The sequence below is a fragment of the Pleurodeles waltl genome, chromosome 3_1, assembly GCF_031143425.1.
Source record: "Pleurodeles waltl isolate 20211129_DDA chromosome 3_1, aPleWal1.hap1.20221129, whole genome shotgun sequence".
NCBI lineage: Eukaryota > Metazoa > Chordata > Amphibia > Caudata > Salamandridae > Pleurodeles > Pleurodeles waltl.
In genome coordinates this window covers 1,899,661,585-1,899,680,979 of record NC_090440.1, presented here as the reverse complement: position 1 = coordinate 1,899,680,979, position 19,395 = coordinate 1,899,661,585, and the positions used below count along the sequence as shown (strand labels likewise).

At 44.6% G+C, this 19,395-nt stretch overlaps 1 protein-coding gene across 2 annotated transcripts in view; it reads left to right on the top strand.

Annotated features, from left to right (window-relative positions):
• The window catches only part of BMPR2 (bone morphogenetic protein receptor type 2), a 516,537-nt gene that overhangs the window by 415,552 nt on the left and 81,590 nt on the right, over window positions 1-19,395 (top strand). For both annotated transcript variants that reach the window (XM_069226041.1, XM_069226042.1), the window contains exons 10-11: window positions 2,046-2,182; window positions 17,982-18,154. In XM_069226041.1, the coding sequence (XP_069082142.1) occupies window positions 2,046-2,182; window positions 17,982-18,154 (310 nt within the window). The remainder of the gene's footprint in view (window positions 1-2,045; window positions 2,183-17,981; window positions 18,155-19,395) is intronic.

Here is a 19,395-nt window from a genome sequence, read left to right as displayed (position 1 = left end):
CTGTAAGATGTTATTCCACTACTTCAACAGGGCGACTGTGTCTTCTAGATCTCAAAGACGCATACTTTCACATACCAATCCATCCAGCCCATCGCAAATTTCTCAGGTTCGCAGTGGACTTAAACCACTAAGGTGGTCATTTTGACATTGGCCGTAAATACCGTCTACTGCCACGGTGACGGCCGGCAAAATACCGCCACCATGGTTACCAGACTTGTTATGCTGAAGCCAAAAGACCTTTATCTACACCTCCTAGAACACTCTACTAGGAAAAAGGGAGCATCTATGTTTTTTCTAGGAAATATTCCCATAGCTGACATATATAAGGCAGCTACATGGTCCACACTACACCTTCACTAAACATTACTGTGTGGATGCGTTAACACACCAGCAAGCAAGTGTAGGTCAGGCAGTGCTACATACCCGTTTTCAAACAACTGCAGCACCCATAGGTTACCCACCCCTTTTGAGGGGGATAGCTTTACAGTCTATGCAGAGCATGTGTACCTAGAGCCACACATGCCTCAAATAGAATATGTTACCCTGTAACCACCTTTTTGTGGCATGTAGTGTTGTAGATTCACATGCCCACCCTCCTACCCAGACACCTGTGGTCGTTACAGTTTATTCTACACTTTTGCACCTGGACATCTCATGACTTACACTTCTTCTACACTCCATTCTCACCCTCCTGAGGGAGAACAATCTAACAATGGAGTCAATGCCCATGCACAGTATCAACCTCGGTGACTCAAAATACTTTTCTTTGAAGAGAAGCAATTTGCATACATCCAGACCCAACACTCTATGACAAGTGTATGCAGACCACGTGAATCTACAGCACTACATGCCACAAACAGCTATGTACAGTGTAAGTAACGTTCCTTAATTCCACATCTGCCTAAAATTATAATTTGTTTGACATATTCGTGCATTGTCATTGAAAATATGTGACAGGTCATGTCATTGGGTAATTTTAAATATGTAAATGTCCAATTGATTTGCATGATTTTGTATTGTCTCCCAACAGTTTTAATTATTGTAGTGTTTCATAGGTGTGTGCTATGTATATAAAACAGTATATGCATAAAGAGATTGCAGAATTTGGCAGCTGTTAAGGACAAGAGGGTCGCAACAGTGTATCCCTCATCAGAGATACTTCTACACACCAGAAATACCATACTGTTAAAACAAACCTCATACTTTGAACAGATCTCAGCTCTGCTGGGATCTTTGGCTTCCGGCTTTTCTCAGTATACCTCAGATGCAGCTGCACCTGACACTTCAACTAGAAGTTTTTATTTATATTTTTAACAATGTAGGTTTTATGAACTCTGTATTCAAAACATAGTTCAGCTTTTTTTAATGAAAAAATTGGATGCCTAGGCCAGTAGAGCTGCTAGAAATACTGTTTAAACAGTCCTAGCAGCAAATTACTTGTGTGCTGAATGGTTTGTATAAGTACCCGAAAGCCGAGGAAGAACTGCTGCAAGAAAAATTCTGGCCAAGTAGCTGCTCCAGTTTGGACTGAGTTGTGAATACAGGAGAGTGTGTGATACTTAACCAAAACAGAACGTTATTCAAAGTAACAAACAGAAACTGTGACTGTCCGCTACAAAATTGCAGCTATAAAGTTTTATTCCAAAATAGCAAACAAGCTAATTAAAGCAGCTAAAACTACTAATAAAACAAATAATAACTGTTAGCCCAGCATTTCAATTTATAGTACATTCGTCATAGAATACTCCATGGCATTAGAGAGAAGAATAACTAATTTCTAAAATGTTGGCTGAAGTAGAGGTTCTAGACGACTTCAATGATTGATGGTGATTTCATCAAGTGCTAGGCTACTATGGTGTTTCCCAAGTGAAAAGGTAATTACTGATGCCACAAGCTTGCATAACCATAGAGTGTGCCTTGCAGCTTTGATTTATTTTAACTTTATGTAGCAGTGTGGTTGTTTGGATATTGTTTTATGATGGCATACGTTTTTAAGTCGGATATCCTCATTGGTTTCTTAAAACAAAAAAAATATATGTTGACAGGAGAGTCTGTACCAGAGTACCAAATGGCATTCCAGGCAGAGGCTGGAAACCATCCAACATTTGAAGATATGCAAGTCCTGGTATCAAGAGAGAAGCAACGCCCAAAGTTCCCAGAAGCCTGGAAAGAAAATAGTCTGGTGAGATGAGCAACTATCATCTAGATGAAGTCACAAGTATCCTAAACAGATGCAAAATGTATTCTACAATGCATAATAAGTATTCTTGTCTATTGAAATCAAGAAATTTCAGGTTTCAGTTCTGTTATTTTGCTTCTGTTGTTGAATTATCTGTTGCGAAGGTCTACAAATGTATTGGGCTTCTACCTTAAATCATTTTTTGTTGTGCTAAAATAAGGATTTGCAGTGTGACAATCATAGATTCTTATGTTGTCCATCATCCTAGTATCTTATGACTGAGGTTGGAATTATGTGTGTTTTTTTAAATGGTAGGTGTAAGCCCGTCATTTGAGTATAATGAGCTTTCATTATGACATTGGCTGAAATTGCGCAGTGCCTCGCAGCCCAGCCCCACTGCTTAGTTTGCCATTTGTTTCATGTAAAACAACCTGGGTGCTGAAGAAAACAAAGAAAATAACGCAAAGTCGTACCAGACTAACTTTAAATGATCCAGGGTGTTTGTACCGTTTGTACAAAACTAGTTTCCCGGAGAAGTGTTTATTTTTATGTTTCATGTATAGTTTGTTTTAGAGTACACCTATCCTCCTAGCAGTACACCATCTTGACTACACCACCAATGTACAGTTAATGATAGGTTACAAATATGCAGATTCCAGGTGTCATGGTTGGGAGAGTTTGAAAAGCCAGAGGCAAAGCATCGACAAAGGAGCTAAAAGAGGACCTCTAACACCTGGTAAAATCCATCATGCACTCACTTCACCAAAGCTATTTGTATCTTATCTTAAAGACACTACAGCAGTTGAGTTATCTTCAACCTTGCCAAATTCATACCTGAAACCAAACACTGGGGGTCATTCCGACCCTGGCGGTCCATGACCGCCAGGGCGGAGGGCAGCGGAAGCACCGCCAACAGGCTGGCGGTGCTTCCTGGGCTATTCTGACCGCGGCGGTAAAGCCGCAGTCAGAAAAGGGGAACCGGCGGTTTCCCGCCGGTTTTCCCCTGGCCCAGGGAATCCTCCATGGCAGCGCCGCCACGGGGATTCCGACCCCCTACCCGCCAGCCTGTTTCTGGCAGTCTTCACCGCCAGAACCAGGATGGCGGGAACGGGTGTCGTGGGGCCCCTGGGGGACCCTGCACTGCCCATGCCACTGGCATGGGCAGTGCAGGGGCCCCCTCACAGGGCCCCATACAGATTTTCACTGTCTGCTTAGCAGACAGTGAAAATCGCGACGGGTGCCACTGCACCCGTCGCACCCCTGCAACTCCGCCGGCTCCATTCGGAGCCGGCTTCCTCGTTACAGGGGCTTTCCCGCTGGGCCGGCGGACGGCCTTTTGGCGGTTCGCCCGCCGGCCCAGCGGGAAAGTTGGAATGACCGCCGCGGTCTTTTGACGGTAACCGCATGGCGGGCGGCGACCGCCACCCACCGCGGTCAGAATGACCGCCACAGTGCTTTATGATCTTGCAGTATTTATAAAAATAAATAACACCTAACAGCAAAATATAATTAAATAACAACACATACTCGAACAGCACATAAATAATGCTACATTCCTAGTCCTCATTTTCAAAGTGAAAAACATAAAAAGATATGCAAACGTATCTTTTAAGATCATTTACAGTATTTGCAATTGCATGCTGTTACACCAAGCCTGACATCATGAGCATTATATTTTGGAGTGCAATATATGGTTTGCATGGCTGTTGTCCAACTAATGGATTGTGGTTGTAACCAGTGGCGGCTGGCATGTAAGGAGAGAGGCGGGTCAGGCAAATGGGGGGGTTAGTAAAATAAAAGGCACTTACCTTCCTGGCTTGTCGAAAGACCTCCTCCTCACTCCGGTGTTCCAGTTTTCTCTTTCCTTATCGGACCCTGTGCTGCTCTCATGCTGTTAACCAGCATGAAAGAAGCACTAGGATTGGATGGAGCGGCCTCTCTGTGTTCTCGAGCACTGGAGTCCTGTGCTTTCTCTAACCCAGCAGTCACCAGCTGGGTTAGAGAGGTTTAAAATGCCCATGTCTGGCCGGCCATCACAAGATGGCCGGCCAAAGGGACATGCACACTTTAAGCATAAGTGCACAGCTCCCTGCTGCCACTCCGAAGCTATTGCCCCGCCCCATCATGACACACTGTTCAGTACAGGCTGGTGGGGAAAAAAGGAAATAAATAAACTTTGTTACCATTTAATTTTTAATCTCTGGGGCATTTTTTTGTGGTGCGACACTCATCCGCTATAATGAAGAAGACACTCCCGGTTGTAACCATAACTCCATAACTTGTGAATTTCAGAGTTTTTTTCTGTTTTAATCTGTATCCATCCATTTTAACACATAATAAAGTAGGACTTATGTATATATATATATGTGTCTGTGTGTATGTATGTGTCTATATATATATATATATATATATATATATATATATATATATATATATATATATATATATATATATACACACATGTGTATATATATATAGTACCCACTGGCAGTCGCCAGTAGGTAGTTATAGTTAGGACCATGTTTCCATAGAATAAGAATTTTTTGGCTTGCCTAAATCTGTGCGTCATTTGACGAATCTTCACAAAATTTTCCAAAAAAAGTGTCCCAGGGAAACCCCACCAGGGCAAAAACACACTTTTAAAAAAACCTTTTACAGCAAATTCACAACAGTGTTGTGGATTTGTGGCAATTTTTTTTTTTAAAACAAGCACAGTCTCCCACACTTGTTTTAGTAAAGCCCCTGGTTGGGCGAGGTCCTGGGGGCATATAAAAAATAAAGGAGGTGGGCGCATGTGCCCGCCCCCCTAGGGCTTTTTTATGTTCCTGGAACAGTCACCTCCCCTGGGCTTAAATTAAATTGTATGCGGGAGAGCCCCGGGGACCACCACTTCCCAGGGGCAAATGAGTTACTTATAATGGGTGTGGGGGGTCCAATGGAGCCCCATGCCCCAGGGACCGAACTGGCTGAATTGAAGGAATGAAGATTGTGTGTCATGGACCCCTGGCCCCAGGGACTACCACCTCTTGTTGCGTGGCCCCACCTCTTGGAGCCAATAGTGGGCCAGGGGACTGCCACACCCATCTCCCACCAAGTCAGAGCAAACACAACTCTGCTCCCCGCAAGCGAGAGCGGTCTCCAGGGCCGAAATCAGGCTGGGGGAGGAAGGCCGTGTGGTCCCCCCTTCCCTATTGAATGAAGGCTGGGCCCTGGAGGGCGGGTTGGGGGACACGTGGCACCCCCTCCCATATTTCAAAGTGGATGTGAATGCATCACTGATCTATTGGACCGCGGTTGGCCAATGGTTCTCCCTTTAAAATGCTACAAGTATGTAAATGTGAAAATCACCTGTAAGTTGCACCCGCATGGCCCCACTCTGTTCACCTTAGTGGTATGCAAATGTCTTCATGCATTTTGCCAGCATAATGGATAGCTTACCAAAGAGCCCCTAGAGCATTACCTGCCGATTTTGGTGGCGCGTTCTTGAGGACTTTTAGGCCATTTCCACAAATACAAAGAAGCACATATTTCAAATAGATAACAGGAAGGACCCAAGTTTTGTGGAGATTTACGTCTTTTTATCCTCGATGGCCTCTCTGTAGGAGGATTCATGTTATCACAGAATTCTAGAGAAAGACGTACAAGGCTCAGTCACATTGCCAAACGCACGGAAGGTCACTGGTGGCATTTCCTCGTGGTCCATTACACAGCTGTAGTGTAGAATACACACTGGACATTTACCCAAGGAGGCAGAGAACTGCACTTGGGTAGATATTTTGTGCAAAGCTATGGAATCTTGTTGTATAAAAGGGCTGGTCCCAAGAGAGAATGCAATAAGAGTATGGTAGAACTCCGGATATTGCAGAGGGTGTATTACTCCTGTACACTCCTATATCGACTGGGGCGTTGTGATTCCGCCCATTGTGTTAGAGACTGCAGAGGGGTAGGGTCCTTTTTTCTTGTCCTGTGGGCCTGTCCCACAACTCAGGAATATTGGCGAAAGGTGACAAACATAATGCCTAGGGGCACCGGGCACACTATGTCACTGGAAGCCCGCTGGCTTATCCTACACATAAGGGGGGGAGGAACGGTTGCCCAGACATAAGAAGCTTAATGTTGGCAGCAAAGGTGGCGATTCAGAACATAGCGAGGTCCTGGGAAATAAATGAGTCCCCTGGGATACAGGAGTGGGAGCGAGGAAATGGATTGGTACCAAAGAGCTGAGCAAGTGATTTATAAAAGCCGAGGATGGCTATGAAAATATGAAAAGATTTGGAAACTCTTTGATATTGTACAGGGATGAGGAGGGTTGGAGTGGAGTGAGGCGGGGGAATGCCATGGATGGTCAGTACTTCTGACAATCATTGTAAGACAACTTATAAATAAGATGAGGAGAGCTGTATGGTTTTTATCTTTTGACTGTTGACATATTGAGTACATGATGGTGTCAAGTTGGTGTACTTAGCAAAAGTTAAATAAAAAGATTAATTAAAAAGAAATTAAAAAGGGGGCAGGTGAGATCCCTTTGTGGCTGAGTCACTCACTCAGCTACTGACACATCCAAAAAGACACTCACACACCCACTCTTAGATGCACTCAGACACTCACACCTGCACTCAGAGACCCACTTAGACACTCATGCACCCACTCACAGACCCACACATAAACTCATAACACTCACTCAAGATGCACTTACCAACTCAGACCTACTCAGGCACTCGAACACACACACTCTCAGACCCACACACCCACTGAAAGACTCATGCACTCACTCACAGACCTAAGTAGACACTCATGCACCCACTCACAGACCCACCCATAAACTCATAACACTCACTCAGGATGCACTTACCAACTCACAGACCTACTCAGGCACTCACACACCGACTCACAGACCCACACACCCACAGACACACTGAAAGACTCATGCACTCACTCACAGACCTAAGTAGACACTCATGCACCCACTCAGACTGATTCAGACAATTACACACCCACTCACAGACCCACTCAGACACTTGCACACCCACTCAGACCTGCACTGATGCCCACACAACCACTCACACTCTCACACCTACTTTCACACCAACAGACACTCTCACACCCACACTCACTTCCACATAGATTCTCTCACACCCACAAATTGTCACACCTACTCTCACACCCACACATTGTCACACCTACTCTCACACCCAGAGACACCCTCTCACACCTATTTTTACACCCAGGACAGCCAACCCCATACGCATGGGCAAAGCCCATGCTGGACGCGGGGCTAGGTTGGCAGCCAACCCCCACCGCGCGCGACGGTGGTTTGGGTTATTGTATAGAATTTCAGTGAAAAAAAATGACAGGGACCTTATAGTTAGGAAATAGAATTTTTAAAAAAGCTTAGAAGTTCACTTAAAAAACCAAAGGTTATAGGGACGTTATAGTTAAGTTCTGAATTTACTCACACAAAACCATAGAAATTCAGCAGTTATAGTTAGTTATTTCAAGTAACCATAACTCGCGCCCTAAGGTAACAATAATTCGCACCCCCACCATGCACAGTTTTTTCTTCGAAAATCTGACTGCTAATGTTTCATCAATATTTTTATTGAAGTTATAAAGGTTGTCATGAGTGCTGTAATATGTGGGGCAATTAGCAATGCATGGCAAGGACGTGAGTTACAGTTACTTGAAATAACTAACTATAACTGCTGAATATCTTTGGTTTTATGTGAGTAAATTCAGAAATTAACTAGAACATCCCTGTAACCTTTGTTTTTTTTCCCGAGTGGCAGTTGCCAATAAGTTGTTATACTTAAGTCTACTTTTCCATAGCAAGAGCAGTTTTTGATTTGCTAATAAGTTTGGTCTCTTTTGATGACTCTTCACAAAACTTTCCCAAAAAAGTACATTGAAGTGGACAAAGACAGTGAGGTCCACAGCAAAGCTAAGTCAAAACACAACTTTATTCGTAAGCGCGACCTAGCGTCCAGCCACTCCGGAGAAACAGATTTAACTGTCATCTCCGGAATGCTCAGACCGCTTGCGTTCTGAAGAACGCACTAAGAACCCACACACAACATATCCTCTTGCCTTCACATAAAGCAACTAATAGAAAAAAAATGCTAAAATTACAATAATGTAATAAGGAAAATAACTAACTTAAAACAGAGAACGTCTAAAGCAGACAAGTTGTTACCTCATAACACAGTCTTTCAAATTATTAAATAATTTGTGAGACGTAATTACTTCAAAATATAGTCCTTCAAATAACTAGGACACTTGCGAGTCCTCATCGATTGTTCACGAACAACTCCTTTTGTTTGAGAATTCTCTCTCTTGAGTTGCACTGGTACCTTGTGATTTGCTCTCTCCAGCTTCAGGATCAGTACCGTGACTTACACCAGAAGTAGGACCTCCTGTAGATCCTCCTTCATCACTCCAGAAGAAGGAGCTAGGACATTCATCCTCCACCTGACTTGAAACACACTTTCCACCCCTCTGATACAGGGCCACATTCCTCACATTCCACTTCTCTCCTCCTTCAATCTCAATTTTCCCACCTGCTTCACACGAAAAGGGCCTCTAAATTTTGAAACACCTGCCCTTACTCTACCTGACTTGACTTTGACCCAGTCTCCCACCATCAATCCATGTTCATGTTGAGAGGGCACACTCGTCTTTTCACCACCAGATGCAACCCACTCTTGAAGCCAAGAAGGAATCAATTTCGACCCCATTGATCTCCCTCTCATCACTCGGAAAGGAGACACGCCAGTAGCACTATGAATCGTGGAGCGATATGCTCGTACAACATCAATTATCATTTTCTGCACACTACAATGAATAACCAAAGCTAACTGTACTGTTCCTTTGATAAATCTGTTAATTCTCTCAACAATTCCATTACCCTGTGGGTAGTATAGGGAGTGTGTCCTGGTGTGTCGCACTCCACAATTCTTCAAAAACAAACACATCTCATTCGAAGTTAATTGAGTGCCATTGTCTGTGATAAGGACCCTGGGGATGCCTTCCTCCATGACAATATCCTCTAAAACCTTTATGGTTGTGGTCGTGGTGACATCACATACAAACCTAACCACTAACCATCTTGAGTGTACATCCATTACTACTACTGCGAAACGCATTTGAAACAGAACTTCCAATAGCGTACCAATGAAATCTAAACAAATTGTGTGCCAAGGTTTTCCCGGATCTTCAATATGTCCTTCCACCCTGCCAACTCCTACTTTCAACCTCTTCTCACTCTCTTTGCATAGTCTACACTGTTCCACCCAACACTTAATCTGTCCATCCAATCCCGGCCACCAAAAATACTCTTTCAGTCTCCTGCTCATCATCCCTTGATCCAAATGACCCTCATGAGCTAAGGTAAATAATTTAAACCTCAACCCAACCGATGGAACAAAACGTTCCCCCCGCATCAATACGCTGCTGTCCCCACAACACAACAGTTCATCCAACACATCCAAAAAAGGCCTAACAGACAACGGAAGGGTACTCTCCTTTCGAATCACTAAGGAGACTAGTTTAAAAACTCATTTAAGACAATCATCAGCTGCCATCTCATTCTTCCATTCCTCCAGTGTAAATGTACCTAAACCCCATTCAACAACATCACAGATAGAAGCCACGGCATCATCCGTATCACTAGACTTTACCGACTGAGCGTCCACCTTTTCCCAGTCAAGGGACAACTTAGAAAGACAATCAGCCTGAACATTTTTCCAACCCTGAACATACTCAACACGATACAGATACTCCTGTAATCTTGCAGATAGTCTAGCCAACTTCGCTGACCCCTTCCCCGCACCACCATCAGATAATATTCTCAATAAGGGTTTGTGATCACTCCTCAAAGTAAACTCTAACCCCCACAAATACGTTCTGAAATATTCCGTGCCCCATACAGCCGCTAAAGCCTCACGCTCAATGACAGAATAGTTTTGCTCTGTCTGTGTCAACGTACGAGAAGCAAACGTGACTGTCTTCTCTTGTTTTCCATGTACTTGTGATAATACTGCTCCTAAACCAGTACCACTGGCATCCACAGTCAAGATAGAGCGTAATTTAATATCAAAAGCTGTCAAAATACCTGCATCACAAATCTCATCCTTAATTCGATCAAAGCAACTCACCTGTTCATTAGACCAACAAAACTTACTCCCCTTCCTCAACAACTTCCTTAAACTCTCAGTCTTGCTTGCAAATTTATCTACAAACTTGGAGTAGTACTCCACCAGTCCTAAAAAAGACCTCAATTGGTCTTTGTTAGCTGGTGCAGGTGCAAATTTGATGGCCCCTAAAAGACTTTTCTTTGGTTTAATGCTCCCTTTAGCACTAGAATACCCGACGTAGTCAATTTCCTCAACCAAAAAAATAAATTTTTCCTTTTTCAGACTTAGACCAGATTCTCCAATGATCTTGAGTACTTTTCTGAGTGTGACATTGTGTTCATCAACTGTTTCACCCATCACAAGTATATCATCTTGAAAAAATAATACATCCTTCAGGCTACCAAACATCTGACCCATCAATCGCTGAAACACACTCGCTGCGGAAGCCAGACCAAAAGGCAACGGAAGGGTACTCTCCTTGCCGGCTTTAGCGACCAGCTGTAAATTAACAAATGAAGATCACCGCTGCTGGCAGCAGGAACCGGCGGCAGGAACAGGATCGGGGTCCACAACAACAAACAGCAGGAACTGGATGTAGACATATTGGCTCCGCACCTTCTGCGCATGTTTGAGGAAGCTTACGAACCACAGTGACATATCCGCCATATATAAATGGCACCGTATTCTACAATGTATTCCCTCATTATTTTGGCAGCTTATTTATCTGAACTATTGGCTGCCGTTGACCTATCTACTCCCAGATCCAAGCATAAATTAAACTCTGCCCAATCTTTTTGGGGCTATTTAGTACCCTCACATTCCATGACAAAACTTTGAGGTGAGTTACAGCTTGAGTCCCCCTAAGCACCATAGTCTCATAATGCAATTAATTGCGGCACAGCATTGTATAGATTAACACGAGGCAATAGATTAATAATCCTTATGGGCAAAACAACATTCCCATTACATGTTACAGTGCCATGTAGTTATCATGCTGGAACATTATCTTGGGCCGTTCCACGTCGCAGTCCAGCTTTCTTAATGAACTCCATGGCGGCCTGTGGAGTGCCAAAGATCTTCTGTCCTTCAGATGTATACACTTGGAGCCGGGCCAGTTACAGCAAGGTATATTCCACTCCCGCTTTTTGCATTTTCTTTTTAACTTGACAAAATCTTGTCTTCCTGTCTTGAACTCGGGGTAAACGTCAATTTCACTTCCATGAAATTGCAATGCCTTACATTCCTTGGAGAGCCAAAGCAGTGAATCCCAGTCTCGATAATTTAGTAATCGTGCTAGTATAGGCCTGGGTGGCGCTTCAGGTGGGGGTCTCGCCCCCGGGATCAACGATCAGCATGTCAGAGAACTGTTGATCCGCCAAACACATCTCGAAGGAGTTGCTCTGCAAATATTTCTATTTTTCAGTGATTGGTGGTTTTTGCTACACCAAGAATGCATGTATTGTTTCTCCTCGATCTCGCTTCAAGATCTTAATTTTTTTGTTAAATATCGGCTAACTCCTTCTCCATGTTCAGGCATGTTTCCCTTATAGTCTGGAGCAGGTCTTCGGTGGTGGATATCCGTTGTTCCGCATCTGTCAGACGTGTTGCATGCCTGTTTGTTTAGCCGCCATTTGGTCTACATGCACATTTAAGGTATCTATTTTGCTGTCAATGGACTGTAAACTGTGTTGCATGGCCAGCAGTGTAGTTTCTAATGAGCCATTATCTCTCGAAGGATTCCCCCTGGATTGCTTCCAGGCGACGTGTCTCAAGTGGTTTTATGAGCGCATTGGGTCTCAAAGGTAATTCGCAACTGAATCCTGTCTGCCTTTCCCATTTCGCCTGGTTAGGTATGTCACCCATGGTAGCACACCAGTTCATACGATTGCCACCTGGGAGTCCTTCCAGGCTCGTCCTTCTTGTCTACTCAGCCTTCCTCACTACTTCTGATATTCAAGTTGCATGGTAGCAAGCACACCTGTTACTTGGGTCGCCTGCAAATAATGACCTTCCGCTTCTTTTTTCTTCCCCTTCTCACAGGCCATCTTGTGGCTAAGTCACTAATGTACTTTGTCCTTGGCCAGTGCCGACAGTGGTCCACCAGTCCCCCAGGCTCCTGCTCCTGTTTTATAAGTTGGTGTTTGCATGCCACCCTGCCTTATTTCCTCCCAGGCACATGTGCGGAGTCCCGGCAGGTCAAACCTCTGTCTCTCCCTCAGCCAACCAGCTTCACTGCTCAGTATATCGACCCACTGCTCTACATGGCGCCACGGGAGTGCAGAGTCAATTCACTGTGAAGTTTCGTGGTCATCCTTTATTACCAGCCATAGCTTTCACAAGGGCCCCACTACAGTGGCATCCTTTAACCTAGCGGGAGTGCCGGGCCACTCACAACAGGGATGCACAAAAACTGCCTTCGTAGTCCTCCTGTCAGTACTGGGTCCCCCAGGCACGTAGCACAGTCTTTACACGTTATATTGCGTAGTTATCAGTAGCCACCCGCCCACAGCTGCAGACTGGAGCTCCAGCACCACACTCACTGCTCTCGCTCCATCTTCCCGGCCTAATGCAGTCGGAACTGGCTCGGCGCCCGCCAGTTGGGCACTCAGTTGCTATCGAGACTCTGGCAGTGCCAACTCTCCTCCTTCGCACACCTCAGCAACTCTACTTGCTCGCCGGTCACTGGGCTTCCTCCGCTTCGTTTTCTACCCCGCTTCCAGCAGGTCTCTCCTGCACCACCCAACTCACAGTTTAATCAATCTAGGGCCGCTGCCGTCTTCGTGATCCTCGCAGCTGGGCACTGCTTGTTAGTGCGCTAGGAATTTGCGTATTCTGTCCCTTCTTTTTGCAATTAATATTCGGTGGTCGCCTACAGAAGTGGGGGGGCCCTTCAGGCAAGGATAATTACTGTATGTTGGACCTTGATCTGGAGAGTTCCACTACAGTACAGCCATTTTGCTTCGGGCTCTCTAGCACCCCCACTGTCTTAATTTATTGTAGGTTTGGACCATTTGTTTCTAAAGAGAAAGATAGTTCAGGTGCTGGGGTCCAAGACGGAAAATCTGGAACCCCCCAATCTCCTATTTTTATATATTTTTTAATTCAGGTACCAACAAAAAAATCTTAGAAGAGCAACGCAGTGTCCTGTTGGGTGTGTATTTCAAGTGGTAATAAAGGCAGAATGTTTTCCTTCCAGCTTAAAAACTAGTTGCATATCATCAGCATTGTTGTAGATAATGCAATTCATGTTTTTAAGTGCATGAATAAGGGGATGTATGTATATATTGAAGGGATGCAGTGATAGGGAGGAGCCCGGGAGTACTCTGCAATCCTGATGGGATTTTGTTGCCATAAAAGGAGAAAGTCATGCAGATTGGGAGTGTGACTTTAGGGACGATGTGATCCACTTAAGCGCTGAGCTGTGCAGTCCTGTGGCATTGACACAATCCACCAGAAAAGTATGGTCAAGCATGTTGAAGGATGCTCAGAGAGCCAAGAGAGTTAAGTTCAGTGTAGCTTTTGTTGCATTCCCAACGCATGTCATCTACCACAGAAAGGATTACTGAATATGTGGAGTGTGTGGGGCAAAAGCTGGCTTGGCATGAATGTAAGAATTTTGATCCTTCAAAAAAGGAACAGACACATTGTGCGACATGGGCCTCCATCACTTTTTCAAGGAAAGGCAGCAGTGATATTAGGCAATAGTTTTTCAGATAGGTGCATGACCTTGACAGAGGGAGGAATTAAGAAGGGTCAATGCAGGACCAGGGAAGGTAGAGAAATCCGATTTTAGGACTTGGTGGAGGGGGGCTGTGGGAGCGCTAGTATGGTTGGGTGAGCCAGATTTTACTTTGGCCAAGAGTTCTATAAAATGGTTAGGATGGAATGGTTATTATCTTCAGGTGTAACATAATTTAAAAGCATGCTAGCTGGGATGCTATATTAAATAGTCATGATCATGTCAATGAAAAAAGTGTTGAGTGAGTCACAAAGGTTCTGCGAAGGGGATAAAGGTAGTGTGAGGTTGTCAGGGTTAGATTTAAAAAAATCTCCTTAGAGTTATTCATGGAGAGGAGAATTTTATTAGCAAAGAAGGAGGACTTTGCTTCCAAGAGGGAGGCTTTATAATCTCTAGGATGGATTTTATAAATGTATTGCTTTCCGGGAAAATAGTCTTTCCCGCCACTTGCATAAGGGGGCGTGGATATTTATTGCAGTAACAAAAGGATAGCTCCTTTTAAATGGAGTCAGTGTCCTGTTTCGCTTTCGGGATGGTGGTTGCAAGAAGGTTGCAAAAGATGTTTGTCAACCCGAGACCAGTTCCTTGAAAGTATTCCAAGGCGGGGTTTATATTTTTGGAGAAAGACCCCGAGCAGGGAAAGTTTAATAAAACAGTGATCAGACCAAACACGTGGTGATAAAATTAGGTCGAGCAGCTGGAGATTAATCAACCGGACCTGGTCAAGTGTATGGCCTTTGTTGTGGGTGGGGACACGTGTTGTTATAAATTAAGGCAACTCAGGAAGTCTGAGAAGTCTAAAGATTTCTGACAGTTATTCTCGTCATTGGCCCAGTAGTCACTGAGAATTAAGATTTGTGTATGATCTATTAAAAGGGGAGAAATTAGTTCATAAAACTGCCGGGGAAAGTTCTGCATCTACTCCGGAACCTGTTATTTAAGAATACATATAAATGGAGAGGTCTGGTACTCCATTTTAATCATTAGGCTGTCAACACCAGGGATGTTGAGGCAAGTTAATTTAGATTTTATTTTCTTAATGTTGCAATGCCCACCTGTCTTACCAGCCACCCTGTTGGAAAGCAAATGTGGTAGTCCTCAGGAGGGGCTGCTAAAATGTCAGGCGAGGATTCATCAGTGAGCCAAGCGTCAGCCAAAAACAGAATATCTGTGGAGTCGGGGTCTAGTAGATGGAAGTTTTTTATCTGATGCTTTACTAGAGTGTGTGTGTTTAGGTAAGGTATAGATAGCGAGTCTAAGTGAGAACAAGATCCGACGTGATTAGTACTTCCTACCCTGCTATTTGGGAGAGAGACCTTGTGTGATGGATTTAACATAGCTTTAACAGGATTAACTGGGGGATTACTTAAATTTAGCAATCCTTAACTTTTGTAACTTCACCTGAAGTTGTGAATCTAATAGGTGACACACTGGCTGTAGGCTTCGGATTTCCTCTGGTGAGTAAGTATATTTTTGGGCACGGTTGCTGGCGCCTAGACCTAGCCAGTCGCAGAGGAGCTTGCTTTTGGCCTGCTGTGCACATCCACACTGTGGCCAGCTTTAAATAGGCCTGGACACAGCCTATGAGTAGAACCGCTACCAGACTAAAATGGTGGCTGTAGCAGGACGCTCCCAAAGGTAGAAAATGTCTACCTGGAGTCTTTAAGGCAGGACTCGTGGTGATATGGCCCCTATGGATTATGTAGCCCACATTAACCCTCAATCAACATAATTTAGTCCCACAAATTCAATCAATAGTAAGAACAGTAAAAACGCACTATGATTCACACAGATTACAATTAGGCAAACATCAAGTTAAAATGGAAGATGTATTAGAGAGAATGTGTAAGTGGACTGTGCAAGAGAACCGAATAAAGTACATGTCTTCAATTATACTAATTAGTAGTCCAGTCAATATCAGCTTTGTATCAGTAAAATTTTGCAGCAAATACCTCAAGCGATACATGTTTGCACTGTGGCCAGCTTTAAATAGGCATGGCATAGCCTACGACTAGAGCGCTACCCCACTAAAGATGGCAGCTCCTGGGGGAAACTCTAAAAAGTAGGAAATGTCTACCTGGACTTTTTAAAAGATGAATCGTGGTGATATGGCCCCCATGGATTATGTGCCCCACATTGACCCTCAATTCAACCGGTTTTGTATCAGCTTTGGCAGTAAACTTGGCAGGCAATACCTCAAGCGCTTGAAAATGGAGCGTTCTGATTGGCTCAGGGAGCTTTATTTTGCTTGGGTCATCTCACTCCAGCCTGAGAAAAAGGTTGCTGGCAGCCATTACACGATTTGGGGACTTAGTCCCCTTCCTGAAGTTAGAAAAAACAAAATAATATAAGGGAGTAGGGTAGGGATACCATCCCACTAAGCCCCTTGGGAATGTCAGGGGAGGCACATTGACAGAAAATGCTGCAATCTTGCAAAACTCGTGCTGGCTGTGCCGTGCTTATTAAGTCTAAGCCCCGGGGAGCCCCCCGCTGGTGCTGTATTCATAAAGGGTAGGGGGAGCTCTGCATGGCTCCCCTCCCTGACACTCCAGTGGCCCCAGGAAGCCCACCCTGGGCTAAACATATTGTGTATGGGGGGGTCACACAGGCCCCCTTCCTGAGCCATCAGAGGTCCCCGGGAGCCTACCCTCAGGCTGAATATATTGTGTATGCAGAGGGGGGAGCTCGGCCCTCCCCCCACAGCCATCAGTGGCCCCAAGAGAGCCCACCCCAAGGGTCAGATTACTTTAAGTGAATGGGGCCGCGCAGCTCCCCTTCCTGAGCCATTAACCCCATCCCTTAACCTCATCCCCTGGAGGTGGCTCAGATGCTACGTCGGACAGATCCCACACCTGGGACATAGCAGTTTCCCTGTACACAGCAGCATGTACAGGGAAACCTGTGTTAGCTCTTGCTTGGCGGAAGCATTTCCAAAACTCCTGCCAAGTGACAGCAAATACCAAGCTCGCTTCCAACAAGTGAGAGCTTTGAAGATGCTCCCCCCTGTTGGAAGCGGACTTTTGATCTGTTCCCCTGCCCACATTAAAGGGTCAGAAAAACATTTCAAAATATTGTTCCCACCTGGAGGGGGCAGCTTTAGGAGCTGCCCCCTGCAAGGCTCCCTCCGCAGCCCCAAGGGAGAGTATGGTGGGTGCCCTGGGTGGACATCGGGGCATCCACCTTTAACAGTACAGGGCCCCAGGGGATGAGGTCCCCAGGGTTCAAATTGACCCGGGTAATAGAGCAGAGTTAGGGGGAGGCAAGCACACGGCTTCCTCCCCCTTATTTAAGTTGCCCGGGGGGGGGGGGGGGGGGAATGGAGTCCCTGGGGACGATAATGTTTTGGAGACAGGGGCCACGTGGCATCCCTGACCTTCATTTAAAAGATTGGCCCTGGGGACAAGGCTCAGAGAGGGGCGTACACCCTCCCCTTTGAATTTACATGTACGGCCTTGGGGTATGGGGTCACCAAGGCCTAATGAGGCTCAGGGAGGGTGGCAGCACAGCCCCCTTCCTTTTAATTAAAAAAGAAGGCTCTGGGTGATGGGGTCCCGAGGGCCAGGCCCAATGACCAACCCCTCACTGCCCACAGACAAAGGCAGTGTGCAGGGTGCGGTTGGCTGTATGGGGGGGATTTGAGCGATATCAGTGATGTCATACATGATGCCATAGAACATGTCATGAGTGGTGTAATATGTGCTGTCATAAGCAGTGCATGGAGTGGGCGTAAGTTATAGTTAGCTCTGCTAACTATAAATGGAGAGTCTGTTTTTTTCTAGTTCAAAATGTTAATGTTGTCACTGACGTATTCACCTATTACATTACTTTAACCTTTATTTATTTTTTCTGTGAATTTCTAAGGTTTTTTTCTTTATAAAAAACAGATCTTTTACTTAGCTATAACGTGCATGTGTGTACAAATTTTATCTTACAGGCTGTACGGTCACTGAAGGAGACGATAGATGATTGCTGGGATCAGGATGCCGAGGCACGTCTAACTGCTCAGTGCGCGGAGGAGAGAATGGCAGAGCTTATCATGATCTGGGAAAGAAACAAATCTGTCAGCCCTACTCTCAATCCGATGTCTACACAAATGCAGAATGAGCGGTGAGTCACAAGTTATACAAATTGTGGTTTTTAGGCATTAAACTGGGGTTCTATGAAGTAGGCAGCCCATTTCACAAAAAGTGAAGCTACCAAAAAGCTAGTTGTTTTATAGATTAAAGAATTGCTTCAGGATCTGTTCATGTAGTTTATATTATTCTGTTTGCGTAGTGAATAGAAGTGAAAATGTGTATATTTATTTGTTAATGGAGTTGTTGTGTATGAAACATTCATGATGTGGAGATAGTACATTCTGTTGATGGTGGGAGGATTATAAAGACGTATGTGGGGCAATAAAATGACATGACGTTGACCTAAACCCAAAGTGCATAGGATGGAAAAGTGGTTTGGGTCATTTGCAAGTTATCTGCAAAGGTTCTTAAGTCTAAAAGAGTGTGGCCCCTGAGAAGAGAGAGAACTAAGGAAGGTCGCCTTGTGGTGCTTTATGACGCATTCCATTTCTAATCGTCTTGTGAGGCTTTAGGATGGGGTTCCATTTCAGAGCTGCTAGTATGTCTTGACATGTTGTGAAGGTTTGCACAGCCCGTTCGTTTATTTTCTATTTTATGCCCCATCTTGGGTTGATAGTGATAAGATAGTGATGCTGCAGTCCTTCAGTCTGACTGTTGTTAGCAATGTAATTGCTCATCCATACATCTGTAGGTTCACCATCTATAATGTTAAGTTCGAAGAAAGGTTCCTAGTGGGCATTCCGTGTCTGCACTTCATGTTTCTTGCTTGATTATCTTTGATTATCCATGCAGCTGTGGGCATCAGCTTTCTTAAACCAATCATCTCTAGCAGCTTGGTCTTAGCCTGTTCCAAAAAGGAAGAGAAGCGCCTAGCAGCCCTGTTCGTAACTGTTGAAATACATAATCAGATTAGTCTCTACCCATTACAGTGTTCTAAATCAACAAAAAACTACCCAGTTGGCTGCATGGATTACAATACAGCCATTCAAGATGGTTGTTTCCTATGTCCTTTACTCGAGGAAATTTGTATGAAGTGAAGTCATGCATTTATCCACCAAAGATCACCTTCCAAGAAACAACCACCAACTTAAAAAAAGGCATCTGTAAAAATAAGAACTCTAGTCCAAACAACCCCCTCCCATAACTAGGAGCCCTGCCTAAGTATTCATTCCAATACATCAAGTGTCCTAAAGCAGTCCGGTGCTGCTATTTTATTGAGGTCCTGGAGACCTTACTGCCACCTCTGTATCCTGGAGAAATAAATCCTTTCAG